Raw genomic sequence first — 17,005 nt, forward strand, 5'->3', positions numbered from 1 at the left:
CTGCGTTCATTGTGAAACATCTTGAAAAGGCAGTCTCCCCTTTACCTCTGGTTTCTCACCCCACCCCTTTTATGCTCTTACAAAGGTCTCTAGTGGTTTTTTTTTAATAGCTAAATCCAATGGGTTCCTCTCACACTTAAACTCCCCAACACCTCTGATTCATAGGAGACTGTCAACCACTCCCTCCTTCTTAGAAAATTATATCCACATTTAGTTGTCACGATCTCGTACTAGCCTGGCTCTCCTCCTAACCTCTTAGTCCTCTTCAAAGACCTGCCACAGCTTTGCTCTCTTGCTCTCATCAACAGCCTCCCTGGGAGCTCTCACCCATTCCTGTTACTACCTATATGTATACGGCTCTCAAGTCTACATCTGTCCTTGACTCCCTCCCTGACCTTGACAGCGGCATGTACAACTGTTTATGGACAGGAACGGCCTATCAGTATTTCAAAGCCAGCATCTCCGAAGCAAGACTTGTGCCTTTTAAGTCTGCTTCTCTTGCTGTGTTCCCCACTTCAGTTGATGGACCTTAACTAGAGTTGTCTTTAACTTCTCCCTCTGCCTCACCCCTCACCCCCCTTCTCTGAGTTACTGAGACCTGTCAGTGCTACTCCTCCATGGCCTTCCAGTCCATCCTTCCTTTCCATTCCCCGCCACTGCCTTAACACAGGCTCCCACTTCCTCTCTCAGTGACTGCAGTACCGTATTGGCCTGCTGTTTCCTGCCACTAGAATGATCCTCGACCACAGTGCTGAACAGTTTACCCTCTTTCCAAACAAACAAAAAGAAAAAAAGAAAAGGTTTTTTCAATAGTTCCCCATTGTCTAAAATATAAAGTTCAAGTTTTGGGGTTTTTTAAAAGATTTTATTGGGGAATTGGGGAAGGGGAACAGCTCTGGGGAATCGGGGGGAGGGGAACAGACAAGTTGCTGTCGTTTTGTTCTTCAGTCTAGTTGTGGAGGACGTTGCTTCACTGGCCCAAGTTGGCACCATCATCGCACTCTTCCCAGGCGAGGCAGATCAGTCGCCGGCTTCTGGACGGCCGCTCACGGCGGCTGCTGGCCGCTCACGCTGGCTGCTGGCCACACACGGTAGCCCATGGCAACCCACTGCAGCTGGGGACTGCAGCCTACGCCGTCAGCCGGCGACTCACTGCAGCCCAGCTCCAGGTTGAGCTGTTGTTCAGCATCTTAGCAGCAGAGGGCAGTGTCACTGGCCCTCATGTGGGATCTGAACCTGGGCCTTCTGGCGTCCCAAGCCAGCTCTTAACCAACGTGCCACTCGGCCGCCCTAAAGTTCAAGTTTTTTTTGGCTTGGCTTTCAATGCCTTCTAGAGCCTTGTCTCAGCCATCATTCCTAGTCTCCTGTTACTCAGTTTCTGCTCTCCAAACACAGTTCCTGCTTTCTAGGCGTCCTCCCTCGGGCCCTCTGTCTATCACTCTCATTCCACTTTTCCCGTCCAGTGCAGCAGCCCCAAAGCTCTTCCTCCTAGCTCGCTACTGGCTGGAAGCTGGAATAAACCCCTCTTTTCTCTCTATCCTCATAGCATTTTTAATTTTGGACATCAGTTATGCCACTTGTACCTTTTCCCATCATGGTCAGGCAAAATGGGTCTATTTTTCCTCCAGGCTGAAGGATTCTTTAAATTCCATTCAACAAGAAAGTATGAAGCTTGATTTCTTTTTCTTTTCTTTTTTTCTTTCTTTCTTTTTTTTTTTTTGGCATTGTAACAGCAACTAGAACTCAAAACTTACTGTAAGCTGCAGCTTTGGGACTGGCCCTTTCTAGTGGGAAAGAGGCTACCGAAACAGAGAGCTGCTGTACTACAGGCAGGAAGTGGGCACGTCGGCACGTCTGACTGACGTTTCTTTCCCCCAGTCTAGGACTTTGCACGTGCCAAATGAATGCCACTTCAAGCTATAAGGCCTAAAAGATGATGCAATCTAATCTTCACGTGTCCTTGCATAGAGAACTGAGACCACAGACGTGAGGGACTCACCCAAGGTCGCCAGGTCAGTGAGTGGCTGAGCTGGACCGAGCCCTGGGCCAGGGCACACTGCCACACCCCACCCCAGCCCCTCTTTTCTGCACACTGGGGGCGGGGGCGGGGAGGATGGGGTAGCGCAGCAATTAATTAGGGTTATGAACCACAGGGAATATTCTAAAAGCAATAAAGTATAATCAATGGATATGTCTGGGCTGAGTGGCCAAAAAAACAAGGAAGATCTTGAAGGTCATGTAAATGTTTCTCCTTTTGCGAATGCATCATTTCCATAAACACTCCCCCCCATTGCTTCTACATAGCTTCTTAGTCATTAATTTTGTTCGTCTCCAATATTTTCACCGTAGCATCTTTGTCATGAGCATTTTTGCTGCAAACATTTTCACTGTATATCTAATTTGCTGTAAGGCAATTTTGCCATAAAAACATAAAATTATGAAAAATAAAGGAGGGATGTTATAAAGGACATAACAACATTAAAAGGAATTTATTGTGAAATACAAAATCGCTGAATGCATTTAAAATGTGTGTAGATTCATGGTAACACTGTGCAAATAATTGATTTTATTTCATGGATTGTACATAGGCACTTGTCCTTACTCTACAGGAAATGTGGGTTCAACACTGTGCCCTCAGAGAGGGCCCTCAGCCCCTTTCTCCTCCCAATGTAGTGGGTTTCAAAATAAGAAACCAACTTTTAGATCAAATCATCCTCATCTGAAAGAAATGCTAACTACGTATTCTAAGACCATCACCACTACCACATCTGCTCGTCACTGTAAAGACCATTATGAGGGCTAGGTAAGATTTATGCATAATATAAAAATGGGTGTAACTGTGAAAACTTGTCAATGAAAAAATGAAAAGAAACTGTCAACAGCTTAAATACATTAAGCCAGATGAACGCAGTTGATTCGTTAATGGAGAAATGAAACCAAGCAATCAAACAAAAACTCCAACTGTTAACCAGTTAGTTTATCTTTTTTTTTTATGGCAAAATTGCCTTATGGCCAATTAGTGATGCCACGAACATGTTTGCAGCAAAAATGATTGTGGCAAGGATGCTAAGGCGTAAGTACCTAGAACCAACTTTGTTCTTTTTGAAAGTCAAATGGTTCTATGGTTAATGAAGTGTTCATTCACAGGTAGAGGGAAGACTGAACATTTTAAAAGGCCTCACTCCTGAATTGGTGCTCCTCCTGTAAGCCATCAGGAAATTTCTAGAAAAATTGCCTGATTTTTTTTTTCTCTAAAAACAAAAGTTATATGATTGAGGTGAGATTTTACTGTATTTTTTTCAAAAGGTTTCTCAAAATCATTGCCTTACTCTTAATAGGGCTTCAAATAAAACCACATTAAAAGTCTCTTAAGACATTTTATCCAGAATAAAATTCTCTATTAAAACCTCCTTTGTCCTTCTCTTTATAAGCCACTCATCTCAGCAAAGTATATTATATTTATTCACAGATTTTATACATTTATTTAAAGAAGTAAAAGAATTTCTTTTTTCCTGCATTTAAAAAGCAATCACATAGCCTGTGTAGATGAAACAAAATATACTCTTTTATTGTTACTATTCCTACTTTAGAAAGTGTCAAAAACTTTTAAGGTGTTACACCATGGCTGGACCAGAATAAAGGAATGGAAAGTGTGATTACTGCCCATCCAAGGCCCCTAAAAAAGCCAGGCTCTTAGTGACTTGATGAAATTAGCATCTCCTCCGATCACCAGGAAGGAAACATGGTTGTCCCCTGCCTTTTCTTCCCTAATTAGTAAGTATATTTCACTTAGACTTGCTTCACTGAAACCCTCACATGGAATAACAACCCGCCTGGAGACTAAAATGAATATATTGTGGGAGTGTGTCAGGCTGTAACTAAGTGATGGGTAAGAGAAAACAGCTCTTACATCTTGTTCATTCAAACCAAAAGACTCTCCCTTGTCCTTAAGGAAAAGGGAAGTGTGGATGTGAATCATTGCACAGCATTTATCTGTGCAGCTGGGAACAATAGCATGCCATTTTAACTCACCGTTATAAATACTAGTAATTATACTTTTTAACATGGCTTTAGCATTCCACAGGTCAAGTATTGTTTGCTTGGAGCAAGGGAAGGACTAGATCTCAGCTCAACGAATCATAGCACCACTATCCTGGGCAAGGGAGACAACCTTGATCTTCATTTTCTTTCTTTAAAACCACAAAATATGTGTAATACACACCGCACAGATTTATGAGAATTAAATAGGACAACATGTAGAAAGCACACAACTGAATTCCTGGCATGTAAAAGATGTTCACTAAATATTAGCTTCCCTCAGTTGACACATCCGTAACAAGGGGCTAATAAAATCTACTTTATGAGGCCAGTGTGGGGATTAAGTGAAGTAGTTCCCTGAAAGGGCTCACCATTGTCAGTTTTGTCTTTTTGTCTATTTCCTAGGCCCACTCCCCACCCTCAAACCAAAGCTGCCTGTGTCTAAAGGGCAATTCAGCATATTAGAAAATAACTTTAGAGAGAGGAAGTTTATTTCTTAGGTAAACAAGCTTTTGACTTATCTACTGAATTTATAATTTTCTCAGGGGGAAAAAAATGACCAGAATTAAGTATTTTTAAAAGCCAACGTCACTAGATAATTTCAACATACCAGGAAGCCCTCGTGGTGGTGGAAATTTGAGAATGTACCAACTTCAGTCCATCCCATTCAACCAGCTAAGCATTTTCTTTTCTTTTCTTTTCTTTTTTTTTCCCAAAGTCACAATGTCACTTCAGTGTAGCCAAAATTAGATGGAATGAGAACTACAAGGGGCGGTGCAAAGAAGACGGAAATGAAAAGAACAGCGCACAGAAACTGAGAGGGAAAGGAAGTGTTCATACAAATCTGAGTTCTCTTCCAAAGAGATCATGGACACTAACATAGGTCATCTGCTAAATGCTATGAAGTTTTCAAAAGCCACTTTTTGATAAAACGGGACGTATCAAATACAGAACGTCTCCGCTCGCACCACTGTTCACATATTCAGTCAACAGCATGGCCTAGCAGCGCGCTCTGACAAATGTATTCTCAGGTGTCACCACCTTCACCCACAGCATGGAGTCGATTAAATTTCGAATGCAATTCCCAAAGGAAGGAATGCAAGAAAACATTCCTCTCATCTTAATAACTGTCATTTATTTACTTTTGGAAAGTTCTTTGGTTACCGGCGGATTTATTTCAATAGTTTGTACAGACTTGACCCAAACAGCTGGCTGTAGGAAATTACCACTGGCATTCCCTTTTGAGTTTTCAGGACAAGGTGCTCAGAATCTGGTATGGTTTGCATTTGAGAAGTACAGAAGAGTTTCTTTTCATGAGCACCTTCGAATTGCAGGCACAAAACCAACAAGAGGAGATAAACCAGAATGTCAAAATATCTTTTCCCCCTCAAGCACTAATTTCTTATTCCTAAGATTTTTTTTTTTTCCTGGAAGTAAAACCAGGAACATTTTTTTAGAAATGCCACCAACTTCGGAGAGAACCTTAGACCAGACTGCAAAGGCGCGCCGTGCAGCGGGCACGGAGGTGCGGCCAGGAGTCCCGGCGCTCGCTAGCTGCCCCCCTCCTCGGGCTCGCTGCAGGGCGAAGGCGCTGACGAGGCCTTGGACTCGCCATCGCTGTTGCATTCGGGCCTGTGCGGGGTGCCGGCGGGGCCCTCCTGCCCCCGCGCGTGGCGCTCCAGCAGCTCCTGGAGGTGCTTGATGTAGCTGATGGCGGCGCGGAGGGTCTCCACTTTGCTGAGGCGCCTGCCAGCCAGCTCCCGGGGCAGGTGGTCTCGGAGGCGCGCGTACCCCTCGTTCACGCAGCGCACCCGCTGCCGCTCGCGCAGGTTGCGCTTGTGGAGAAAGGTGGGCTGGAAGGCGCCGTCCAGCGGCAGGGGCAGGTAGGGCCGTCTCGGGGCGCAGCACGCGGCGTCCAGATGCAAGGAGACCGTGAACGGGTCACTCAGAGGAAGGCGGGGCAGCGTCCCAGGCAGGCTCAGGGGCACCGGGTGCAGATGGTACGGCAAGGTCAGCAGTCCGGCGGGTTTACGTTTCTCCATCATTCGCCGAAAAGCCACCAGGTCACCCAAGAGATGAACCTCTCAACAGAAAATGAAGCTGCAACTTCTCCAAGCGGAGATGCCGGTCCATTCAGACCGCCTGGCACAGCAGGTCTGTTTTTGGAGAAGTTTCTGGATCCGGAAGCTAGGCTCCAGAAGAAGCTTCAAGGAAACTTTGCATGATCCCATAAATTCATTGCGCTCCTCAATCTATTTATAAAGAGCCAGACCGAGGTGCTAGGCAAAGATTTAGGACCTCTAATCCACACTTCATACCCCGTCTTCCTTTCTGATCTTCTTTAAAAAAACTAACAAGGGGGTTCCACCGCTCAGTCCCCTAGCCTGGCAATGTGAGCGCACACCAAACAGAGTAATCTTCCGAAGTCACCGAAGCTTTTCAATGACTGTAATCCACTGATCTGGGTCGTCAAGAGCATAGAAATCTGCAAGGATTCAGAGGAGCTCCTCCCAGGAACCAACAGATCTCCTGGCGGCTGAGCGGCTGAGTGAAAGATCACCAGAGGCTTTCTCCTTGAAAACCAAAACTTGACTGCCCTTTGTGGTTTCCGGCGTCCAGGGCTAATGGAAAGGGCTTTTAGACTGTTTGCAAACCTACACTTGCTCTTTCATTTCTGGGGAGGTGGAGGGAAGACCTCATCAAAGGAAAGACTGCTCCCTTGTGGTTATAAGATGTGTCAAATCAAGGAGGACCCTAGGGAAGGCTTGGGGGTTTTCTTCTCCAAAGTCAAATCTTTTAAACCCCCAATTAGACATTTGTTTTTGAAGGGAACAGGAAAGAAATATACTTTAGCAACGAATGTAATGGTCTGCCTATTATGCTTCAACTTACGGATAGCATAGGGCGCTTATGTGTTGTGCTACTTTTCAGGAGTACATCAAAAGACTGAGTAGTAACAAACACTTTTAGCCAAAGTCATTTCTCCCAGTGCTTACTGTAAACACACTTTAAACACTGCTTTCCGACCTCTTCTAATCCCACCCAGGATATAAGGACATCATCTTTCCATAGTGTAAAGAGCAGATTTCTATTGTATTCTTTTTGTCTTAAAAAAAAAAAAGAAAGGTGCAATTTATTTTCTCCCTTGGGGTTAGAAAAGCAACATTTGAAAGGTGGAGAGCCCCAATTCCAAGGAGAAAGGATGGTGGCTTTGAAGGCCTTTCTTTTCAACACACAACCAAAAATGAATAATTAATCCACCCATGTTGGTGAAGGGCTTTGAAGATGAAAGTGTCATTAAAAATCCAACTGTACTGGTTAATGTCAAAGAACGTGTTATCACACTGAAAAATCAGATTTCCTGTTCTGCAAACCAGCACATTAAAGGCAGCTTCTACTTTAAAAGTCCAACTTAAAAACAAGAGAAGCAAAAACCCCCTCCATTTATGATCAGACTTTCTGCCTGTTCCTCAGGAGCCAAGGTGTCGCCCTAACATGTTTTTTTTGACAAGTCTTATGCTTCCCTGTTTACACTAAGTGATCTGCCCGAAGCAACTGGAAAAGCACTTCCATCAAGGCAAATAAAATGGAAATAATTATTCCTTTCAGGCATAAGATAGTCACCTTTTAGAAGACATAGCTCCCCATGTGGCTTGTACTGGCAAACACGCTTATATGTCACCTTAATTTCTCAGTAGAGTTAGATCACAAGAAAGCTCTTCTCGTTGGGAGAAAAGCCCACCAGACAGGTAGATAGATGATAGGACCACGGCGTGCCTTTTGGCCATGTCAAAGACTTTCGCTTTCATTCTAAGAGTGACAAGAAATAAATGAGATATTTTGAGAAGGGAAAGCATGTAGTAAAAATTGGTTTTCAAAAAGGTCACTTCTGCAGAGTGGAGAATAGATTGGAGGGGAGCAAAAGGGAGAAGAGTTAAAATATACCATTTTTCATGCTCAGATTGGCAAAAAAAATTTTTTTAATTGCTAACATCAGGACAGGCAAAGATTTGGGGAAGGGGCAGAAACATAAATGGCTACAAGCTTTTGGGAAAGTAACTATTAAAATTAATAGAGCACTTCACATATCCTTTGGCCTAGAGAACCCTACAATTTTGTCCTACAAAAATAAATGCACCGGCATGGATTTATATTTATAATAATATCTATTGCAACATTGTGGTGGTTTTTTAAAAAGGAAACAACCCGGATGTCCATCAACAGGAAAAGAGCTAATACTTTTAGAATATTATGCTATTATTTAAAATGTTAGTGCTATATGTAAGAACTTGCAGAGATGTCTATTATGTGTTAAGTGAAAAAGAGCAAATTGCAGAGTAATGTACGCAGCTCAAAGTTAAAACAAATTGTTCTACGTGACTTACATGTCTTTATATGTGTTCATGTGAGCACAGAGATTGAGGTGGAAAGACACACACTAAACTATTGTCATTGGTTGCCTAAAAAGGGTGGCATTGGGGTTGAGGGAGGTGTTCATTTTTCTTTATGGAGAGATTTATGGATCTCTCTACTGTTTAACTTATCACAAAAAGCACATATTACTTTTGTATTTTTCAATCTAGTGAAGTTTAAAATAACAAGAGAATGTTTAGAAAACTTAATGGACACCCCTGATCTGACCCAAACCAACGGATTTATCATTATGATTTCATACTCTTGAACCAGGGTTTCTTGGCTGTTTATAAATCCTGACTCTGAAAGAATAAATACCTGTAGGGCTGTGTTTCCCACCCCAGCACTAATGCCACAATTTAAAATTGATTTTCAGATCCTGATCCTATAGTGGTCTTTTTATAGGGTCCAAGTAATGTTATGATATATCTACATGGTCACAACGAATGCTGACAGAGTCTTTCTTATGCTTTTTGAAGGTGTAAATGCATTGGAAATAAGTGGCTTTTCCAGTGAGAAGCATTGTTTTACTCACATGATGTGAAAGTGGGGGATGGGGAGAGGGAGGCTGCCTTTCTCAATACATCCAAACAGGTCAAAAGAGGAGGTTCCAACTCCCAGTCGCTCTCCAGTCAGTTTTGATCCTGACAAGCGTTCTCTCCAACTTTAAAGATGTCTCCCATAAGACTGGCTAGATTGAGTTACAGGTATGCTAAACCTCCAAGGACACTTGGGACTAGATTTGCATAGTCCTAGGTGGACTGCTTGAGTCATTAAAGATCAGCCTCAGTAGATTTAAAGGTACGTCTAAGGCCTTGGAGAACTGCCACCCCTAAAACTCAGGTCCTTCATCACCTGCTTGAAACCGGTGAGAAGAAAACTATGATGGGCTCTTCTTGTGAAATATTTGATATCACATTATATAGTTGGGTCTCCTAGGCCAGGGGTCAGCATACTTTTGAGACGGAAGAGCCAATCCTGTCCCTCACAACAATTTAAAAATTATTCGAGAGCCACAAACAAATGAAATCACCATTATGTGAATAATATCCTTTAAAAATTTTATAAATGAAACTATGATAGTTTTATTTTCATTTTCAATTTTACTTCAGAGCCACATGTACGTACCTAAAGAGCTGCATGTGGCTTGCAAGCTGCAGTTTGCCAACCCCTGTCCTAGGCTCATGGCACTAAGGTATACATCCTTGTCTGGCCCCACACCGGCAATTTACATCAGCTGTCACAGTGGGAACAGAGAAATATATATAGTATATGACCTCACGAGAGAAATCAGATTTCTCACAGGTGTAGGTTACTAAATCTCAAATTGATTATCTAACACATTTCTATTCAGTTAGTCCTTTTCTATAGAGCTCAGGCATAAACTGTATTACCATGTGTAGCATCCACCAGGGGGCTTCTTAGGTACAAATATGTAAGCATTGAGACTCGCTAAGACCACCGTGGGCCACATTTAGCATCAGATTCATTTGGGAGGATATAGGTCAGGAAGGACAACTTGGAGCAGGGCAAAATTTGGTGTTCCACCTCCCTGGGAGTCCTGGTAGTAATCTACACAGCAGTCATACAGCTGCTCGCCATTAACCTGCAGCCAAGGGACAGCGCTGGTGCCAGGAAAGAAGACTCATGCCAGACTCGTGTGGCAGCTGCGCTGGCTTAGAAGTCTCATACCCCTTAGGAGCCAGTATTTCTTGTAATGGCCTCACAGGAATAGCATCCAGGGACCCACCAGGGCCCAATTAAAGAGTTTTCACACTTGGGGAAGCCCAAAGCTATGCTCTCCCATTAGGTAATTATAGTTTTGCCAGTCCAAATGCAATTTACCAATCAGGTAATTGCTCTAATATAAGTAATGTTGCCAAATGACATAGTTGACAATTCTATCTTTATCAGGTTTCAGAGGCACAGATAACAGAAAGTTAGCTGAAGGTCAAATTGCCATGCAAAAGGGTAAAAGCTTATTAATTCTTTACCTACACCATTACATTCTATTTTAAAGATCATTTAAAGCAAGGTTTAAAGAACCACACATATTTAGGTACAATGTATCACTTTTTTTTTTCTGTTCTCAAATGCTATTTGCATTTTCACCTTGTCTGTGAAATCTTTTGCCATACAGAAATGTAAGTTTTAGATGTAGTCAAATACATTAATTCTTTCCTATGGTTTTTGTCTTTTCTTCCTTATTTAAGGCTACCTTCTCCAACCACACCTTTTACAAGGCCTTTTCTTGTCTATGTGGTGCCTTTGTGTGAATTAGAAAAAGGCACCAAACTCAAGGCTTGGAGAACGAATGGCTGACTCTACAATTCGTCTGGAAGAACTATTGAGCAAGGATGCCCAAATTTGAAAAAGGAGAGCAAAGAAGGTAACGTGCACTTTTAATATCCAGGAGGAACAAACAAACAAACAAACTTGGGATTCTAACTAGGATTGTATTAAATATACAGATTAATTTGGAGAGAAATTACTTTTTTAAAATAATTGAATCTCTCTTATATGAACATAGAACTCATTTATTCAGATCTTCTTTTTTTTTTTGTCTTTTAAAGAGTTCCACAAGTTTCTTTATGCAGATCTTACATGTTTCTTGTTATGTTTATATCAAGATGTCTCATAGGTTTGGTTTCTGTTGTGAATAGAATTTTTTCCTACTCTTCCAAGCTATTGATTTATTTCATGTTAATCTTTAATCCATTCATAAGTGAGCCCTCTTCTTAAGTTCTAATGGTTTTTAATTGCGATAAAAATCTACATACAGTTAAATGCATATAGTCTCATATATTAAATACATGATTCAATGAGTTTTGCCAAATGTATACAGTTGTGAAACAACACTCCACTCAAGATAGTTCTAATCACTATTTTTTTTTTTAAAGATTTTATTGGGGAATCAGGGGAGGGGAACAGACAAGTTGCTGTCCTTTGGTTCTTCAGTCTAGTTGTGGAGGACGTCGTTTCACTGGCCCATGTTGGCATTGTGATCATTGAGCTCTTCCCTGGTGAGGCAGATTGGTGGCCAGCCCTTGGAAGGCCACCCACAGCAGCACACAGCAGCTCACGGCAGCTCATGCCAGTTCCTGGCTGCTCACACTGGCTGCCGGCTGCTCACGGTAGCTCAGGGCAGCCCACTGCAGCAGGGGCTGCAGCCTACGCCGTCCCCAGCAACTCACGGCAGCTCACCTCCAGGTTGAGCTGTTGTTCACCATCTTAGCTATAGAGGGTGCAGCGTCACTGGCCATCATGTGGGATTTGAATCGGGGCCCTGCTGCTCAGAGCTCACACTCCCAAGCCAACTCTTAACCAACGAGCCACTAGGCCGGCCTTAATCATTATTTTTAAAACATGATTTTCGAGGACTTCTTAAACTATAATCATATTGTCTATTAGTAATGATAGTTTTGTTTCTTCCTTTCTAATATAACTCATTTATTTTTCTTATGGAATCTCCAGTCCAATGTTAATTGTAGTAGTAATAGCTAGCATCTTTGTATTTTTTTATGGGAAAGCAGCTAATATTTCACCATGTAGAAGATATTCTTTATCAAATTAAGGAAATTTTCTTCTACTAGTTTGCTAAGAGTATTATAAGGAGTGGCTATTAAATTTTATCAAATGTATCTATGAAGACATTCATGTGTATTTTTTTCTTTAAATAGAATTTACTTCTATTACAATAAATTACAATAATAGATTTGCTAATGTTGAGTCATTTTGCATCCCTGGGATTAAACCCTATGGAGTGATAATTCTTTTAATGCCCTGCTGGATTCAGTTTGTTAATGTTTTACTTAGAGATTTTGTTTCTACAGTTCCAAGTTACATTGGCTGATAGCTTTCTACTCCTGTGTTCCCCTTTTCTGGTTTCAGCATTATTTTAAACTTATTAAAAAATAAGTCGCGTAGCTTTCCATCTACAATATTTCTAGGATCTGGAACCATTTGTAAAAGGTGGAAATTATCTATTCCTTGAAAGTTTGGTAAAACACATCCTAAAAAATATATTTGGAAATTCTTGAGTGCTAAATTTTCAGTTACTTTGTAATTTCTTTTATCATTACCATTGGAATTTTAGGAGGTCTTTATAATGCTCTTATCTTTCCCTCCTGAGTTTTTATCCTCCTTCATTGGCAACTACTACCCCTTTGTTTATCATCCTAGACTCTAGAATCACTTAAAATCTCTAAAATTGATCAGCACAATACATTAATTAAATTAACCCCAAAGGCTTGTGGTCCCTCAGCCCAAAACCCATTCTTGATTCTTTTCCTATTTCAAACGAAAAACATTCCAATATAGCTGACCAAAGGTTACTCAATCAAATAAATGATCAGTAGAGTAATACTCCAAATGTAAAAGTACACCCCTCATTATCAAATTACTAGGGATAAACTAAAACCCAAAGTTTAAATAACCTTTCCCTTGTAGGTTAAAATTTAAAGATATCAACATCAATATGTCTTAGGTTAAGCTTCTCAGATCATTCTCCTAGTTTTGAATTCTGCTCAGTCTCAACTAGAGGGGTCTTACTCCAAAGCCTGAGCAGTCAGGGTTCCTTCGGCAGTCACACCTTCAGCAGTCACACCCTCCACTGAAATTAATAAATTTCCTTCAGAGCTGAGAAATCGAATTAGTTCAACACCACGTGTGTTCCACTTTTTTAAGTCTAAAGGATTAACAGAACACATAAGTTTATCCCAATTCTAGACCCACATCCATACCATTAAAAAAAAACACACACACAAGCCATTCTGAAGCCCTTATAGGAGTTAAACGAAGTACTTGGAACATTGACCCAAGAGAAATAATGTTCCGAATATTAGTGCTTAATCTTTTATACCCATGTAACAGTTTCCAGAGGTCAGAGCAGAGAATTAGGGGTGTCCAAGAAAAGGAAGGCAGCCTCAGCAGCATGGCCACCAAATAAAGCACCCTGAGAATCCGAAGCTTAAGAGTATAAGCATTTATTTAGTTCATGAGCCTCAGGGGTAATGATTTAGGCTAAGTTTGGCTGAGTTCTAGCATGTCTGGTATGGCAAACACATAATCACATAATCACCAGGCAGGAAGGACGCTCCACCTCTTCCTGGGATTACCTGTAAAGTCACCTTGCAAAGGGCATGGTTACCAGGAGGAGTAAAGAACTGGGGCCATTAACACAGATCACTCTGTTTTACTCTCCCACCCAAAGATGATCACACAGTTTGAACTAGGCATATTTCAGGGCTCAGTAACCACATGTGACTAGTGGCTAGTGGCTACCATATTGGACAGTACAGTTCTAATGTCACTGGCCTCCTTGCAATTCCTCAGACCTGCCAGCCATTCTCTTGTCTTGGGGCCTTTGTACTTGTCCTGCCCTCTGACTGAAATACAATAATACCTTGGTTTGCGAGCATAATTCATTCCGGAAACAAACTTCTTGTATTGCAAGACATCACTCGTTTACCAACTTAAAATGTATTAGAAATGTTTGCTCATCTTGCGGAACACTAGCAAACCAAGTCACTCGCAATCCAAGGTTTTACTGTACTCTTCTTCTATCAATAGATGTCGACATAGATCACTCCCTCACCTCCTTTGGTTCAAATGTCACCTTTTCAATGATGTCTTCTCTGTCTACCCTATTTAAAATTGCACCCCCCCATCCTTGAACACTTTCTATCCATCTTCCCTGCCACATTTTTTTCACGGTATTTATTGCTATCTGGTACTATATTTTATATTTTAATTAGTTATTTGTTTATTATTGGTCTTTTCTCACTATCATGTAAGCTCCATATCGACCGGTATTTTTTGCCTGTTTAGTTCACTGCTTTATCCCCAGTGTCTAGAGCAATGCCTGGCACATAGTAGGCACTCAACAAATATTTGTTGAATAAACGCTAACCTTTCCATGCCTTTCTGCAAATATTAAAGAAATGAGCCAGTTTGAATCTGATACAATAAATTCTAATTGTATCAGGCTTTTATGGAGGAGAATCCTAAGAATGTGAAATAACAGGTTTACCCACATGAAAAGTCATTATTTCCAGACCCTCCTTAACATGAGAGATTGAAAGAAAGGTATCCTGAGAAGCCCACTCCAGGCCCAAATTTACCCATCACTGTCCTTGTCTTAGGGCTACAAGATAATGTTTAAAGGTAATTTGTTGTCTACATTTGTCTTTTCCACCCAGCAAAAATGTTAATGGTTGTTATCTGGTTTATTTTATATATAGTTATCTCTAAGCTCTACCATACATCTTTGTTTCTTTGGAATACTTGGGCTTCTAACACTAAACAAGCAGCAACACTCTTCATTTCTGCTTGTCTGATTGGTCAGCAATTCTCCCATTGCTTTTATTGTCTTATTGGCAACTTGGTGTCTTTTTGAAGTGGCAAGTCACCCTAAATCAGCTCCTCAGGCAACATTTGGGCATCAATTTGCTGTATGTCCCCAATACATGAGTTAATAAGCATAGCTTAGAATTATGCCAGTTTGACTTTCATTTATTCATCAACTATTTATTGAGTTCCTAATAAGTGCTAGGTACTGTGTTATGTTATATAGCATTAAATAAGCTAGACACGGGTCTTGCCCCTGAAACTTAAAATCTATTTGGTAAGACAAAAAACTTGAACGATTAATTCCAATAAAGATAAGAACGACAAAATATACAGTGGGCCTAATCTAGTCTGGGGAATGAGGTTAGGATGCTTCAGTTTTTGGTGATCCTGACATCATTTATTTTTTAAATTGATTTTTGAGGTATTTTTACATATAATACAACTCACCAATTGTAATTGTACTCTGGTGAATGTTGACAAATATATACAGTCGTGTCACCACTGTCACAATCAAGATAATTTACATCACCCCCAAAAGTTCCCTCATGCCCCTTTGCAGTCAATCTCATCCCTTGCAATCATCCTCAAGTCCTGACAACCACCTATCTGCTTTCTATCACTACAGCTTTACCTTTTCTAGAATTTCATACGAATGGACTCTTATAATATGTAGTCTTTTGTGTATGGTTTCTTTCACTTAATTTAATGTTTTTGAGATTCATCCATGTATCAATAACTTGTTCCATTTCATTGCTGAGTAGTAGTCCTTATGTAGATATACTTTAATTTGTTTATTCACTCACCAGTTGATGGACATTTAGGTTGTTTTCAGTTTGTGGTTATTACAAATGACGCTTCTATGAACATTTGTTTACAAGTCTTTGTACAAATGTTTTTATTTTCCCTTGGGCAAATAAATATCTAAGAGTGTAATTACTGAATCTTATTGTATAAGAAATTGCTAAGTTGCTTTCTCAAACGGCTGCAGCATTTTGCATTCCTGCCAGCAAAGTGTGAGGGTTCCAGTAGCTTTATATCTGAACCAATACTTGTTATAGTGAGTCTTTTTAATTCTGGCCACTCTAATAGGTATATTTTAGGTATCTAACATTTTACCTCATTGTGTTCTGATTTGCATTTCTCAAATAACTAATGATGCTGCTCATCTTTTTGTGTGCTTAATTGCCATCCATGTTTTATTTGGTAGTTATTCAAATATTTTGCCCATTTAAAAAAATAGGGTTTGAGTTTAAAAGGGTTCTTTATATATTCCAGATAAAAGTCCTTTATCAGATATTTGTTTTGCAAATATTTTCTCTCTTTCTCTGGCTTGAGTTTTTATTTTGTTGACAGTGTCTTTTCAAGACCAAAACTTTTAACTTTAATGAAGTTCAATTCATTAATTGTTTTAGTGGTTCCTGATTTTTGTGTCCTATCAAAATTACAAAGATTGTCTCTATTTTTCTTCTATAAGTATTACAATTTTAGCTCTTACATATATCTGACCTGATGTTTACATACACATCTGATATTTATAAAATTGTTAAAAAAGAATACACATGGAGAGCCGGCTGAGTGGCTCCGCTGGTAAGAGCACGTGCTCCTAACAACAAGGATTCTGGTTGGACTCCCGAATGGGATGGTGGGCTACGCCCACCCGCAACTAAGATTGAACACGGCACTTTGAGCTGAGCGGCATTGAGCTGCCATGGGGCAGCTGGATGGCAACTGGACTTGGAGCTGAGCTAGCTGCACCCTCCACAACTAAGATTGAAGGACAACCAACTTGGCTGTTTCCCTTCCCCAATTCCCCAATATTGTTCCCCTCCCCCAAGTCCCCAAGATAATCTTTAAAAAAGAAAAAAAAGACTAGGCATGGAAAGCCAGAGTGAAGTCACTCAGCCATTTATGAGACACATCATCATACCGTTGGCCCCAGGTTTGAAGTGGCATTTTAGGGAATATTGTCTATTATTTATTTGTGATATGACTTTCTTGCTTTAGATTTCTATTTGTTGTCAACGAGAAAACAAAACCAATGTGACCTCTCAATGCTCAGTGATTAGTTCCCTCATTTGGAATGTCCTTTCTCCTTGTGACAAGGAAGGGAATATTAAGCGAGTTGACACCACTCCCAGCTCTAGTCCAAAACGCTGTGCGTGCCCCTGCCGTTTCACATGAAATAGAATTTTCAAAACGCACC

At 40.8% G+C, this 17,005-nt stretch overlaps 1 protein-coding gene across 1 annotated transcript; it reads right to left on the reverse strand.

Moving 5' to 3' along the window:
* Positions 1–3,517: 3,517 nt before the first annotated feature.
* Positions 3,518–6,600, reverse strand: ASCL4 (achaete-scute family bHLH transcription factor 4). Its single transcript, XM_019642584.1, has one exon. The coding sequence runs from the start codon at positions 6,081–6,083 to the stop codon at positions 5,589–5,591; it is 495 nt and encodes a 164-aa protein (XP_019498129.1). The 5' UTR covers positions 6,084–6,600; the 3' UTR covers positions 3,518–5,588.
* Between the last annotated feature and the right edge of the window lie 10,405 nt (positions 6,601–17,005).

This window comes from Hipposideros armiger, unplaced genomic scaffold (genome assembly GCF_001890085.2).
Source record: "Hipposideros armiger isolate ML-2016 unplaced genomic scaffold, ASM189008v1 scaffold_71, whole genome shotgun sequence".
NCBI classification, from domain to species: domain Eukaryota; kingdom Metazoa; phylum Chordata; class Mammalia; order Chiroptera; family Hipposideridae; genus Hipposideros; species Hipposideros armiger.

What these genes read in the sequence shown, in the direction of transcription:
- ASCL4 (XM_019642584.1), bottom strand. Translation starts at nt 6,083, where the DNA reads ATGATGGAGAAACGTAAACCCGCCGGACTGCTGACCTTGCCGTACCAT.